At 31.6% G+C, this 16,085-nt stretch overlaps 1 protein-coding gene across 1 annotated transcript; it reads left to right on the top strand.

Annotated features, from left to right (window-relative positions):
- Positions 1-201: 201 nt before the first annotated feature.
- LOC108989046 (homeobox-leucine zipper protein ATHB-6-like) lies at positions 202-2,538 on the top strand. The gene is made up of 3 exons (XM_018962491.2): positions 202-827; positions 1,137-1,510; positions 1,590-2,538. Exons 1-3 carry the CDS (start codon positions 764-766, stop codon positions 2,133-2,135), a joined length of 984 nt encoding a protein of 327 aa, XP_018818036.1. The 5' UTR covers positions 202-763; the 3' UTR covers positions 2,136-2,538.
- The last annotated feature ends 13,547 nt before the right edge of the window (positions 2,539-16,085 follow it).

Here is a 16,085-nt window from a genome sequence, read left to right as displayed (position 1 = left end):
TAATAAAAGAATATGCCTCACAAAACGGACGAAAACCGGAAGTACACCGGCTATAGGGGGTGGAGCTAGAGTTGAATTTGGAATGAATTTCGTGTTCATTTCATTTGCTGCAGTAGTATACCTAACCCCAGTTAAGATTCTAACCCCACATTGGACCCAAGTTGGTTTATTTAAAGACACAGAAAGTGTGACTGTGAGGCCAGCTGTTTTGTGAACTGGTTCACTTACAAGTCTCACTCCATCCCTCTCTGTCTTTCTCCCCAACTGGTTCTCCATTGTAGATAAACAGTCCAAGACTAGAATAGATCTGCAAAAACTAGCTTGTAAATTGATTGGGTAATGATGTAGAGAGAGAAAAAGAGTGGAGTGAGAAAATTTATACGTTTACTTCTGCTCGTGGGTTGAGAGTTTGGCTTGCCTGTTTGGGTTTTTTGTCTCTTGGGTTGGTGTTTTTTAGTTGGTTTTTCTTTCTTTTTTTTCTTCTCTTGATGGGTTCAGAGGGAGAAGAATCGAAATTGGGGAAAGATAGGGGAACCGAGCGAGAGACGTGGATGTACAGTTGCATACAGCTCTGTACATTTTGGAGTGGTCCAAAACATGGGGATTCGTACTCATTGGTCTTCTCTTAAGCGAACACGACTTTGCTACAAGCAGCAGCCCCTTGAGCTCTTAAAAGATCCTACTGAAAACATAAAAAACAAAGACTAAAGAAGAAGAACAGGAACCCCAGATCCTGTTTGGCGACTTCTTTTTGTTTTCAGTCATGAAGAGATCACTTGGCAGCTCAGACTCACTAGGTGCTCTGATCTCCATCTGCCCAACTGCAGGTTTTCAATAAAGCGTCCATTAATTTTACTCCTTACTTTCATTGTTGTATTTCTAGGATTCAGACATGACCTTGTGTGTGTTTGTGTTTTCCTGTCTCTTTTTTTCTTTTAATGATCAATCTCCTTGACAATTTTCAGACACCTCTATGAACTCTTCAGATTTGCTAAGTTGTTTGTCATGTTTTGGATCTTTGGAGCCCTTTCATTTTTGTTTTCCCTTTCTGTGTTTTATGGTTCTAGTCTTATATATTGTCTATTGCCAGGGACGAAGACATATCCCTTAATTCTCAGTGTTTTTCATTGATGCAGAGGAACACAGTCCAAGAAACAACCATGTCTACAGTAGGGAGTTCCAGTCCATGTTGGACGGCTTAGACGAAGAAGGTTGTGTAGAAGAAACCGGCCACATAGCCGAGAAGAAGCGTCGATTGAGCGTCGACCAAGTCAAGGCTTTGGAGAAGAACTTCGAGGTGGAAAACAAGCTCGAACCCGACAGAAAAGTTAAGCTAGCCCAAGAACTTGGTTTGCAACCTAGACAAGTTGCTGTTTGGTTCCAAAACCGCCGAGCCCGGTGGAAAACCAAGCAATTGGAGAGAGATTATGGCGTTCTCAAAGGCAATTACGAAGGTCTAAAGCTCAACTACGATGCCCTTCAACATGACAATGAAGCTCTGCTCAAAGAGGTAACATTAACAATCCACCATTTCTAGCTCTTCGTGAATGCGTGAAGTCCTCATTATGATTTCTTTGACTGTTGTGCAGATAAAGGAATTAAAAGCAAAGCTCGAAAAAGAAAACGCAGGGAGCACTCTTTCAGTGAAGGAAGAAATGTTCGTGCACGAATCTGATGACCAACCGATGGAACAGAGCAAATCAGCTCCGGATACTCCTCCTCTGCCTGCATCCGACTCCAAAGACTTGCACTTTGACTGCTTAAACCACAACATTAATGGAGTTGGGGCCTCGCTCTTCCAGGTTGACTTCAAGGACGGCTCGTCGGACAGCGACTCGAGCGCGATCTTGAACGAGGACAACAGCCCCAACGCCGCGATTTCTTCCTCTGGTGGGTTCCTTCAAAATCAGCAGCTCTTGATGTCGCCGGCGTCGTCTTCCCTGAAATTCAATTGCTCATCGTCATCGCCGTCATCTTCGTCGATCACCTGCTTCCAGTTCCAGAAACCATTCCAGACACAGTATGTGAAAACGGAGGAGCACAATTTCTTTAGCGGAGAGGAGGCCTGCAATATCTTCTCGGACGAGCAAGCTCCGACCCTTCAATGGTACTATCCGGATCCTCAGTGGAACTAAAAGGAAGAAAACCCATGTCTGTTCCGATGTTATTGCCATAAATAAATAGATCAAGAAACCAACCATAAGTGAGCTCCAAGACGAAGAGTACTATTGTACAGTGGAAGCGTACTGGGTCCGTACGTAGCATAATCCGGTGAATTTAGCAAGAAAAAAAAAATGGTAGAGAGGTAGGAGAAGTTGAACGAGAAACAGAGCAGAGAGAGGGAGATGAGGGGGCTTGGCTTTCTTTCTTCTTTCTCTTTGATGATCTCTACGAGCCTAAAAGCCGTGCGGGAGGGAATTAGATCGTAATTCAGCTCTCTGCTTACTGCCACCAAAAGAACGAGACCCCAAATCAAAAAATTGTCTCTGCTGTAAAAAATGTCTCTAATGGAGAAATAATCATCGATTCTCTCTCTCTCCTTTGTTTTTCATTTTCTTTTTTTTTCTTTTAGGATTTAATTTTGAAAATAATACAAAAGAATCTCTATTTTATTATAAAAAATATATTATTTTATATAATTTTTTTTTGTGATTAAAGAATTTCATTTTTCCTTTTAGGTCCACTTATAATGATAAAAAAAAGATTAGTATTATTATTTAAACACATTATGCAGTGAAAGATCAACATATACAGCTTTAGAGTAGAAAGAGAGTAGCTGTGAAAAATGGATTCCTCTTCCTAATGTTGATGGCCGTGCTTACATATTTTTCAAATTGTGCAAGTAATGTTAGATATAGTCCTAAACTACGTAAGGCTATGTAATTTTTCTTGTAAAAGAGTAAGGGCGGATTTGGAGAGTGAGATGAGACATAAAATTCTCATCTCATCAATACATATTTTTTAAATCTCCATACAAAATATAATAAACAATTCAATTTTTTTAAATCTCAATACAATAATAATATTAAAACATAATATTTTAAACACTAAAACAAAACATAAAATTCTCATTTCTCTCCAAACCTGTCCTAAGATTCATTTTTTGTGAATTTCGTATTTATTCAATTTTTTCAAAAAAATTGTATGACGTTTACGCATTTCATGAATATAAATATCATTTATAAAATCTTACCACCAAATACTGTCACCAAGGAATTGAAGGAAAAATAAATGAAAATATAAGTTGTAATTTGCATCTTCAATTAAAATATTTGATTATTAGACTATGTTACGTATTTTCTCCACATTAACGGTAATATTTTAAGTGTACAAATTGCGTGCAAACTCTTGTTATGTGTGTTATATATGATGGGAGGTTTTAGATGCTGCATTGCAAAAGAGGTGGTAATTGGGGAACTTATGTTTATATTTTGGAAAACATTACTCTCACCGAGGATTCCACCGATTTTGTATACTGTTTTTTTTTTAATTTTTTTTAATGAGTTTGTATTTCTTTTTTAATATTTAAGAGCATCCACATCTGGATGAGTAATTTTTTTATCTTCTAAATTTTAGCTAAAAATTATCTTTCTTTGAAATTATTCCTAAGTTTTGATCATATTTTCAAAATCTTCTACATCTCATTCCATATTCTTTTCCTATTGTATTCAAATAATATTTCTCTATTATTTCTTTTTTTTTTTTTAGCTCATTTCTTTTTACATTTTCTTAACTATTCAGTTATTTATCTTTCTCCTTGTGTTTTAAACTATTAATCTCTAATAATTCTTAAAAAAATTAATTATTTATCTCTTGAAAACTGTAATATTTTCAAAATTAATCATTTGTAATGATAATATTTTTTTCAAATTCTAAGATTTTATATATAGATAAAAAAAAAGGTTTAATTATTATAAATGATAAATAAGGGCATGAGAGTGGATGTGAGAGAGAATAGAAATATAAGAGGAAATCTCCATGGAAAAAAAAAATATTTTTTTTTAATTTTTGTGGAGCTACAGTACTCCCTATAATTTTTGCTCACTCGGTGAACACTCTCGGTGACTCTCTTTTTGTGCAGCGTCACCCTTATATTTCTGTTAATATTCTTTAAGTGCTGATTAGATAGTGAGTTGAGATGAGATAAGTTAAAATGAAATGAGAGTTGAAAATTAAATAAATTATTATTATTATTTTAAAATTTAAAAAAGTGAATTGTTTATTATATTTTGTATGAAAATTTAGTAAAGTTGTAATGATGAGATGAAATAAAATGAAACATTTCTTATGTCCAAACTATGTCTTATTGTGATCAGAAGTTTAACTTGACCTAATTTTGAGGCCTTTCACTATTTTCAGGTACTATTCAACATAGAATATAGATTAGTTATAGTAACATATCATGTACACAATCACATGTATGATTACAGAGTACTAATTTTTTACATCTCATGCACAGATGGCAATAACCCATTTATACATCTCAATTTAAGAATATATATTATATTATAATTTAAAAAATAATGTAAATAAAATAATAAAAGCCAAACATGTGGAGTATGTCATTTTCATGAAACTTACTTTCTTAATTAACCATCATAAAACAAGTCTTTAGTATCAAATGATATACATTATCGTTTTATGATTATTTTTGTTATCATTTCTTAATAAGCATCAAATAAATATCAAATAAATGAAGTAATAAATAAATTTTTAATAACATCAATAATAATAATAAAGAAATTTATGATTAAAAAGATAATGATAACATTTTTCAGCATTAAATTTTCATTTTAATGATTTTTCATTTTTTGCTAGGTATTAAATTAAACCTAATGTTTACAACAGCTAAGCTAGCATGAAAACTAAATTTATAAAAGAAGTTTTACATTTATAAAAATAAATTTACCAATTGATATGAAAAATAATTTTATAATCTAATATATTTTGTATTGATTAATTTTTTTAGTTAAATAATTTTTGTTGATTTAATTTAACAATTAAAAAATAAAATGCCAAAAAATAAAAATTAAAGGCAGATTGGGGCATAAAAAGATGTGCCGGATGATTAGATCCCAAAAATAAACGTGTAACGTGTTGTAGATGGGAGCCGCAGCTTTTGGTCGTCCGTAACATCCCTCAACCTTTTTTATCTGTTCAAAACTTTACACCACATATCACTTCCTTAACACACACCAATCCCTTTTTATTTCTTTTTTTTTTTCTTTTTTTGTTATTGTTTTTGTTTCCTTTTCTCTCATTTCTAAAGGCGAAGCCATGAAAGAGAAACCCAGAAGAACCAATTCCATCACACTCTGCCACGTAGTCCACCTGTCCATCCCCCCGATAAAGCATATCATCTTTCTCTTTTTTCCCTTTTTTTTTTTTTTTTTTTTTTTACTTTTCTTCTGCACCCCAAATCTGTGTACGGTTTTTGGCGAGCAGCGGAAAAGCCGGTTCTCTCTGAGAGATTAGGTGCACTGGAAGATACTGAATTGAAATTAAAGGATTTCGAAACAATGACCCATCACATTATCTAATTAGAAAATGCTACTTCATACTTCGACTGATTTAGATAGTGAAAAGAAATAAATATTAAAATATTAAATAAATTATTATTAAAATATTTATTTTTTAATAATATTATTATTTTTTTAAAATTTTAAAAAGTTAAATTACTTTTTTTTTTATAATAACGAAACACATTTCATTTATTAATAAAGGACATTATAAAGTTGACTTGAAAATAAGTAAGTTACAATCGTTAATAGATTCTTAATACACTTTCGTGGTTGACATGGTCTAGTCTAGACGATGGATCTCTAAAGACCTAAGTCTAAGAGATAGTATAACTTTATCTACAAAAGAGGTAATAGAACCTAGTGACAAAATTCCATACCTCGACTAAGCGGAGTATGATGGACCAAATCCCACCAAAACACCGGCTAAGCAGAGGGGGGGACCTTTCCATCGGACTAAGGTCTGAGGGTACTATGTTTTTTATTTTTTGTTTTGTAAAAACACTACAAAAAATTAAGAAAACACTGCAAGAAACAGAAAAACAAAACACAAAGAGGCTACAGTGGCTCATGCAAGGCACGAGCTGTTCTGGGCAATGTTTTGAATACTGTACCGGACGTTGTACCGGTCAAGGCACTGGAACGAAATATTTCGGTACCGATACCGTTTCGGGATAGCGTTTCGGGATAACGTTTCGGGATAGTCGATATATAAATAAATTATATATATAAATATATATAAAAATTATATTTCAAAATAATAATCTATATATAAATAAATTATATATAAATACATATATATATAAATTATAAATAGTCTAGTCTAAATTAGGGGCTAAAATATAAATTTGTAGTATGAAAAAATGAAAAAAAAAAACATACAGGCCGAAATATCGGCCAGTACCGGCCGGTATCGGTCGAAATATAGGCCGGTACAGGCCGAAATTCAGTCCGAAATGGCCGGTACCGGCCGGTACGGCCGGTATTTTAACCGGTACGGAATAAATATAATACATGTACCGGCCGGTACGGTACGAAATTTAAAACTTTGGTCCTAGGAGAAAGGCCGACAGTCGATCTTGGAAGTCCCGGAGCAGAGGTCTCAGAAACGCCGAGCGTTGTGTCAATAGATGGCTTCTCGGTGGTGCTTGGAAGCCACGTGCTGACAGCTCCGAGAACTTTAACCCTTGCGTGCGGGCTACGCGCCACTCCGTTTGGCACTGCGTTCGGTGATCTTGTAGATTGGTGGCTAGGCAACAACACCAAGGTGGGGGGCGCGTGTAGGCTTTTGGTCTTCGAAAGGTCACAGATCAACGATTCTCCTTTATTTGGTCTGAAAAAATAAAAAACCAAACACTACACTGGAAGGAAAATTGGACAAAGGAGAATGGGGGAGGGAGAGGGAAGGGAGCCGAATCCCTTCTAGCTAGAGATTTTTTTGAGAAAGTTTAGAGAAAAGGGAGAGAGTTTAGAGCAAGAGAATTTCCAGTATCAATTACATCAATCTTGGACTCTATAAATTGAGTAGTTTATTATATTTTGTATGAGAATTTAGAAAATTAGTTGTAATGATGAGATAAGATGAAATACTTTCGCTACTAAACTTGTTGTACTCTTCAATAATTTGGTTTACAATAAAAATATTTATCAAATTCATTGAGTTTTGAAAAAAGGAAATGTATTTTTTAAGAAAATAAAAACTTCTACCGATATCTACCGATAATCCAAGAAAAGAAAAAAGGAAAAACCGAACAATTATAATACACACTTATACAAACAATCCAATACCATAGTCTTTTAAAAAGTGAACGTCTATTTCTTATAATTATTATCTTTTTCAATCATTTATATCAGCTGTGGTTAGGGAAGCATAAAGATTTGGACTGGCCCTTTTAGGATCATACTTATTTTGATAGGTGCCAAGAGTAATTTTTAAACATACATGTATGTGTGTGTGTGTATATATATATATATATATATATATATATATATATATTGATTGAAGGGAAACTGTCGTCATTATTCATAAGAGAAACATCTATGTTTCGATAGATTCTAGGATGTCTCTATATCAAATATGACATCATAAATTAAAATAATGCATTTGGAACTACACTAGTACACTATTTCATTTTGTGACTGGTCTGGTTTTCACTATTGCTGATACTTTCTATAGACAAACGTTCAAGAGAAAACACTTTCTGCTTAAACAGAAACTCAACCTCATCCTTCATAGAAAGAGATAACTCAACCTCTACAAACAAACGTTTGAGAGACGAACTTTTTTATTTTATTTTGATTAACAACAAGAAAATTAAAAAGGAAAGTAGTAACATAGATGCGAAAGAAGATAGATTACAGTTTTGACCAACTCCGATAAACTTCAAAATATATGACGGCCCGTGAAGACACTTATCTCTTTTCAACCACAAATGTCATATTTGAAAGGTCTGATAATGGCAAGTTCGATGATCTGGCCCCTTTGGTGAAAATCATATCTAATAGCCCTTAGCTTTTTATGAGAGTGAGGGAAGGAGGCGCCTCCTAAGCATGCATATGTTAAACAACGAATATGAAGATATACATAAGAAATATGTTTGAATTTTATATTAAAATCTACGAGGAACTTTATAAATAAATAATATTAGCATTTTTAAGGTATAAAAGTCTCGCATATTTCCTTTAAAAAAAAATGAAAAAATCTGATATCCATATGAAAATTTTGTTTTCTTAATAGTAGATCCCACTATTTTTTCAAAAGAAGTGTGGAAAAATTTCACACTATAGGAATGTATCTAGCATTACCCTTATAAATAGACTTTTTTTATAAATAATTATATTAAGAGAAATGCTTCACCCATAAAGAGATTCGTAAACAAAAATCTACAAATTGACATAGTATGATATGATACGTTAAATTATAAAACTATTTTTATTGTAAAGTAGATATAATGTATCACATGAAACTATGTCAATTTGTGAGTTTACTTTTATATAATTTTTTTATAAGTATAACACTTCTATTATATTAAATATGAGTGATAGTACTATTTCTTCTAATTTATACTATTCATTTTGTCCATTTGACGTATAATGAAGTGCCATGAAGTTTATTTAAAAAATTAAAAAATACATATTCGAAACAAAATGAGCCCAAAAGCTAAAAAGGATAAAAGACTAAGAGCTTTGCTACACAACCTCCACCACACTCTACACTCCACACTTTTTTAAATTTTTAATATTTTTTTTAAATTTTTTTTTGAGTTTATTCTTTTTAAATTATTTCAAATTTTTTTATTCATTATTCATATAATAAATATTTAATAAAAGAAAAAAATAATAAAAATTAAAAATAATGTAGAGTGTAGAGGTTGTGTGAATAGTAGGAGGTTGAGTAGATTTTTTGAAAGACTAAACCCTATTTCTCCTCTACGTGTTAATGTTTTTAGCTTTTTTTAAGAAATTTTTTTTTGCAAGCGAATTTGTGCATCAAACTGCTTATTAATGTTAATATGTAAGATATCTATTTAATGAAACGGTACGAATTAAAAAGAAAATAATTTTCATGAGATATAAGATTATTTTTTTTCTTATTTCAAATCTCTTATACTTGACAAGACTTTTTATTTTTAATATTCCACGTGGTAATACGTCAAGAAGACAAAATAAATAGTATAAATTAAAGCCATAATAACATTTCTCGTTAAATAATCAAATGGGACCCCCCACTCTGCCCCCACTCTGGGGCCATGGCACTACACCCTCCAGGGCGGGGTGACGAGTAAATCAATACTGACGTGGCGTCTCGTTAGAAAACACTTGGCTCATTTGAATAGGCTCGCTCATCTTCGACTCCGAGTGAAGCCGAGTCGGAAATGAAAATCGTGGCAAATATTATAAGATAGAATTGGGACAGTGTATAGGGAGTGGTACTGTGGTAGGCTTAGGCGTATGGGAGAGAAGATTCCAAAGTAGTCCCCAACAACCCCCCCAAGTTTCTCTTTTTTCTCCAATTTCCCCCACCTATGTCACAGCCTCTGCTACCCATCACATTTAAAATAGAAAAAAAAAATATATTATTCTACAAGTTTATTTATTATTGACGTCATGGTCTATATTAAAAAAATTAAATTCTAATATTTTTTATAATATTACTATAAAAAATTTCTGTACAATTCTAATATTTATGTTTTTAAAAAATTATTTTATTCTTAAATCAAATCGGTGTGCCTAATATACTATCTACTTTATTTAAATAAAAATATATAATTTATAATATTTAAATTTTAAAATTTAATTATAACATATAAATATTTTATTAAATATGCTCTAATTTGATAATAAATATATATTTTTTATGGTCGTGGTCCCTAGTTATTTATTTATACACATATATTTTTTAATTAATTGTGGGTCCCTTTATGAGTTTTGCCTTTGTTTTGTTGCGAGTATTGGTAGAGCCATGTGAGGTGGGTCCCGTGATGCATCACACACGTCATTGTCATCGTGGTCGCCATCACATAAAAATTGCAAGAAATCAGGAGAGGAGTAGAGAGAGAGAGAGAGAGGATAGGAATGTCTAGAGTTCCTCGTTGCCTTCCTCTCATTGGTCCGCACTCACATATGCCCAGACTTTTTGGCATTGCCTACTGTAGATTCTAGAACTCATCCTCACTTTGCTTCCAAAACCCAAAAGAAACTGTACATTCTAGAAACAGCGTGTAAATAATTTCCCCAACTATTTATTTTTTTATTATTTATTAATTACTTTGTTTTTTACCCTAAACTCTCGTGTTAGTTTTTTAAAAATAGTTTAAATTTAGAGATGAGTTGAGATGGTTTATAAATGGTAAAATAAAAATTAAATTATTTATTATATTTTATATAAAAATTTAGAAAAATTATTTTAAAATTTAAAAAAGTTGAATTGTTTATCATATTTTATGTGAGAATTTAAAAAAATTTGTAATGATGAGATGAGATGAAATGAGTTGAAATAGATTAAAATAGATTACGAATACAAACCTTCATCTTCAACTTTTAAACACGACAAAAATACAAGTAATGGTTCTCATCAATTTATTAACAATGAATTATATTTAAAGTCATTTAAAATACATAGGTATTGTACAATTTTTTATAAAAAATGTGAATAAATATAATATTTATATAAAAAATTAATTTTTTAATAATAAACTTAATTATATTTTAAAATAATTATATAACATTTATATACTCTACAACTGTATGTAGAATTAATTCACAATAATTACAATACAAGTCTCCTTTTTAAAAAAAAAAATAATAATAACGAGCTCCACTTTTGAAAGTGTTTTTTTTTTTAATAATTTTTTCACGCCTACTCTTTATGAAAATCTATTTGTGGAGTGCAAATATTTATGATAAAAATAAGTTTAATTTGTCGATAAATATAGTTACAATTAATGGGTGGTTCCATATTCTTTAGAAGATTAGTGATAGGCTTACAATTTATTCATAATTTTTTATTATATATAAATTCATCAAATTAAAAGTAAAAATTAAAATAATATTGTTTTATTACATAATTATAAACAAATTATTATAAAGTAGCAAGGGAGCTGCTACTCCCACGTAGGATCCCCACCGGGGGATCTACCGAACAATTAAAAAAAAAAAAAAATTTAAATCATTTAAATATCTTATAAAAAATAAAATTTATTAATTTATTAAAAAACACTTATTCTTTCATTACTAAGTAAAAAAAGAAAACCGTACGTTTTGTAAATAAAAGTAGTGTTTTTCAAGTTGTAAATATTCCATCTTTTCTTATTTGGAAAAGAGTTTAATTATGTACAAGTAAGTTTACGTATCAATCTGTATGTTAATGTTATTATTTTTATATTTTAAATTTAAATTAATATTATTTTTAATAAAATTTATTTTTTGATCAATTATATTGAATAAATATGTATATTAATATACAAAATCGTTTTAAATTAGATTAATTTTTCTTTTAAGAAAACAAAGAAATCATGGGGAAACTGTAGTCATGTGATGTTGTAAACATTGGGTGAAAGCCCCAAGAACACTACTGTAATTATTAAATGCTCATCATCATAATGATTTTGGATGGGTGGAGGGGGAAGGAGGGATCTAGGCACCCAAATTCGAGAATTAGAGACACAGAATCTCTTTGTTGTTCCTTTTTCCCACTTCAGGTGCTTCACCTCCTTTGCCCCAACCATTTAATTTATTTATCCTTAATTAATTAAAATAAACTATACTCATTACTCATCAACATCCACATCACTTTCTAATAAAAAATAAAATAAAGAGTATTTCAAGGCAGGTTACACCTAGGGGGTAGCATGCTCCACTTTGATCTTGCAACATATTTATATACACTTTCTTTGAGCTACCTCTTTATTTACATAAAGCATCCCTTGTTTTTTGGTCTTATGCTTTTGGTTTTGCCATTGCTTTGCATTTCTTTACTCTTTCTTTCTTTTTCAGTTTTTAGATCTAGGGACGCGTGTATTAGTGTGTATATATATATATATATATATATATAATGTCTTTGTTTGCCAAGGTGCGTGTATATGTATGATATGACGATTGTTATCCATGCATACATCAACCCATGACTGAATTAGATTTGAACATATTAAAAAACGACCAAGTAAAACAAAAAAATTTGATTGGAAAATGATTTGCATGTGTATCATAATTCATTTGTACAATATATATTAAATGAGTCGTATGCTTTAGTCACAAAGAGATTTTATTTAAATAAACTCATAAACTGACCCATCTTAATATACTTAGTACGTTATACTATTCCACAAACCTATATATATCTAAAGAATATAGCGAAGACGATGTTTCTTTTGGTGAGCATTTTTTGATACACAGATTTGGAGCTTTAATTTATAGTTGGGAAACCTAAGATACGATCTATATATAGCTCTATATATAGCTCAGTAGTTCTACGTACCAGCTTCGAGCTGGGTTACCTTTAAGACCCTTCTATCTTCTTTTTCTTTTTTACTTTATTTATTTATTTCTCGATCTTCGATCGGCGTAATTATAGATCAAAAGGTTGCGTGCGTGCGTCACAATCCAATTCCAAACGCTAGAGAACGACGACGGTCCATTAACGTATAATTATTTTTCTAATAAAATAAGACTAGTCTATTAATTATTATAACATCGAGAATCTTATGGTATAATTTAATTTAATTTAATTTAATTTAAACTATCTTCCACACGTAAAGTAAAAGTTGGGCCGATCGACCATCGGTGATTCGACGATAAGTTTTCCAAATCTGATTTAAATAATTAGAAACTTATAATTTTAAATTCTTATTTATTTATTTATTTTTTCTCTACTAAAATATTTCATATACTGTTTTGGTTCGTCTCTTTTTATTTGATTTTCCAGAGTTATTGTCATTTTTGTCGTTTTAGATTTTTTAATATGAACTTGCAGCAATTTTTTATGCCGTCTCTTCATATTTTAATCTCGTGATTGGAGGTTGAATTAATAATTAAGGTTTACCTTAAAATTTATTTATTTATATATAAGATGTAACAAGATTGTATATATAGACCGTTAACCTATTCAAAGTAGCATTTGATTCAAACGAGTTTACATGACTTCGTACATCATGCATGGTTATCTAAAAATAATAGCAATAATCTAAAAAAAAGCGGCGCGCAGCTCATACTGGGCGTGAGTTTCACGTGCCGCTGCGTCAGAGAGAGTTTGCCGTCGTCACGTGCAGCACCACTAGAGAGAGTCTGCTGTCGTCATGTGCAGCACCATTATGATCAGTGGTTTCAAATCTCTTAGATCTAACCACCACCTTATTTCCTAGTGTGGCATATGAACCACAAGCGCCACAAACAGTGAAGGTGCTATATCGACGTATTGACGCATCATTTGGTTGCTACGTTCCTATGTTTTTATTTTCCCTAATCGAGGATTAAGACAAAGTGCTCATGGAAGACTCCTACAGCCAGTCTAGATAAACAAATTGCAACACACACTGTTTCACCACGACTTTTAGTCGCAGTCTAATAGTCTGTTTATCAGACTATTCAAAAATCGCTTCAAGCGACTTTCCCTTAGTAGGAAATGGGTGGGGGCCAATTTTTGGCTCCAAATCCCTCTTTTTTCTTTATTCCACTTGCATTTGTTTGTTTAGGGATGATTGTTGGAGACTCTTACCCCATTGAATCTTGTATCATGTAACCACTTAGTTTATCTATGAATTTGCTTGTTTAGAGAAAAAAAAAATAGCAATAATTTATATGTATCTTGTAGTTAATAATCTAAATTGGATCATATGCATTTAATATAAAATAAAAATGGGTATATAATATAATTATTTTTCTTGTCATGATAATTATGATCTAATTTCCTAAAAAAGAAAATGACCAAACAACTTCGTATTTTTAACTAACTACATATTATCCAAACCTGAAAATGGTGAGCATCATGTGCATAATCCTACTTAATTAGAGGAGCTTTAGTATTAGAGATTGATCATTATAAACAATAATGAAAGAGGCCGGGATTCAACATGATCTTCAGCGAGGAACAAGCTATGGGGAATGGCGTTAACGTAATGCGAGGAATAGGGACATGGCAGGCAAAGAAAGAACTTGCATGGAAAGTGAGGATCGAACCACAAGGTCGCCGATCGAGCAAGGGTCATTGGCAGAGTTTAGGAAAGAGTTTTCGTGAAAATTAGGTTGGCGAAGTTTCCTCAAACTCATTTAAAAATTGTCATATATATCTCTTGATCAGCTAATGAGAAGTACATGATTTTTTAATAAAGGCTCAGATCATGGAAATTATTTTAATGAATGAATAATGGGCACTTGTTATTAATTTGTATAAATAGATTGAAGAGAGTTATTCCAATAATTTTTATCCTTTCTTTTTATCCAATAATTTTTTTGCCCAAATATAACCTAAACACTTCTTTCCAATTTCATTCTTTTTTTATGGTTGGTATCAAAATTTAAGGACAACGTGGGTGCTTAAACTGTACACTCTTTTTCGTTCGATAATTTAAAATCATCTTGTAAGTTAAAAAAAAATAAAAAAAATAGACCTAATATATTACGACATCAATTTATGAGTATTTTTTTATAAAATTACTTTATAAATGTAGAACAAAATTTTATAAAAGATTTTGGATTTTCAAAAGACTTAATGTGAGGTTTGAATAATGAGTTGAGATGATATGAGTTGTGTTAATGGCTTAATTTCGCATAATAAATCGGAATGGAGAAAATAATGAGTCCTAGACCACGTTGGTGATCCGGGTTTCGATACGATACTCTTCGCGTTTATTTATATGATAAATAATAAATAAACTAATATAAATAAATAAATAAATAAATAGAGACAAGTATTTACATGGTTCAACATACTTCTTACGTCTAAGGGTTGTTTAGGAGTAAAACTCACTATAATAGATGATTTTACAATCTTTCATGGCCTCACATATCTCACAATGCAATGGAAGAATTTAGTCTAAACGTAAAGAAGTTGTGGTGAGCCTAGACGTAGGGAGCTTCTGCGGAGAGATCCTATGGAGAGAGCTTCTTATATAGAAGTCTATTTTCTTAGAGGGATTGATTCCAACTTGTCTTGTGAAACTTTTTCCTTTTAAAAGTCTCAGCCTCTTTTCCTATTTCTTCTTAGTCTTATCTCTTAGCTTGACTTTTGATTTTATCTCGAGACAATTTTTTAAGTTACTGATTTGATCTTTACAAGTTGAGATGAAAATTGAATAAAATATTGTTAGAATTTTATTTTTTAATATTAATATTATTTTATTATTTAAAAAAATTAAATTATTTATTATATTTTATGTAAAAATTTAAAAAAAATTATAATTATTATATTAGATTAAATGAGATGAGTTAGAAAAGATCATCTAAACGGGCTGTGATACGTCCTCGTGATTATCGTGGAACCGAGTTTCAACAACTGATGGCCGGTGGCGCTATGGGATTTGGAGGCCATGCCAAAGAAAATCAACGGTCAATTTTAGAATAGGGAGTGCGTGGCAGAAGTTCCAACGTCTGATAGGGACAGTATGGGGGGAAAAGTTGGAAGGGGACGGTGGCCGTGCACGACAAAACTTAATGACAATGACTGACACACACCTTTCGTTATTTTTTGTTTATTTTATTGTTTGTAGTTTTGTTCGGTCCTCCCCCGTTGGCGTGTGTATTTGGTTTCACACCCGAAACGCACGGTCAGGGTCAATTTGTTTGACCCGAAACAGCAAGCAAAGCATCTTTTCGTGGGACCGTTTCTGCAGATGACTTTTGACCCAGAGGAGTTCTTGGAGTTTGGACCATTCACCTTTGGCCACATTTGCACGTCTTATCCTTTCAGATTACCATTGCATATTGTACTCACACCGAGGGACTCAAGTCAATATATTCCCATGTTTTTTTTAAAAAAAAAAACTCTAGTTATTTACGTGTTCTTTGTTTCCTCTATTGATGAGATTAATTAATTATTTTTAATATAAAATCAATTACATTAATAAAATACAC

The sequence above is a fragment of the Juglans regia genome, chromosome 10 (assembly GCF_001411555.2).
Source record: "Juglans regia cultivar Chandler chromosome 10, Walnut 2.0, whole genome shotgun sequence".
In the NCBI taxonomy this organism is placed as follows: domain Eukaryota; kingdom Viridiplantae; phylum Streptophyta; class Magnoliopsida; order Fagales; family Juglandaceae; genus Juglans; species Juglans regia.
The sequence above is the reverse complement of the archived record's forward strand: the minus strand, read 5'-3'. Positions and strand labels throughout refer to the sequence as shown.

Bases quoted from the DNA above. Each gene is read 5' to 3' on its own strand.
- LOC108989046 (XM_018962491.2), top strand. From the start codon at position 764: ATGAAGAGATCACTTGGCAGCTCAGACTCACTAGGTGCTCTGATCTCC. The intron at 828-1,136 runs GTTTTCAATAAA...TCATTGATGCAG, and splicing joins CTCCATCTGCCCAACTGCAG to AGGAACACAGTCCAAGAAAC. The intron at 1,511-1,589 runs GTAACATTAACA...ACTGTTGTGCAG, and splicing joins ATGAAGCTCTGCTCAAAGAG to ATAAAGGAATTAAAAGCAAA.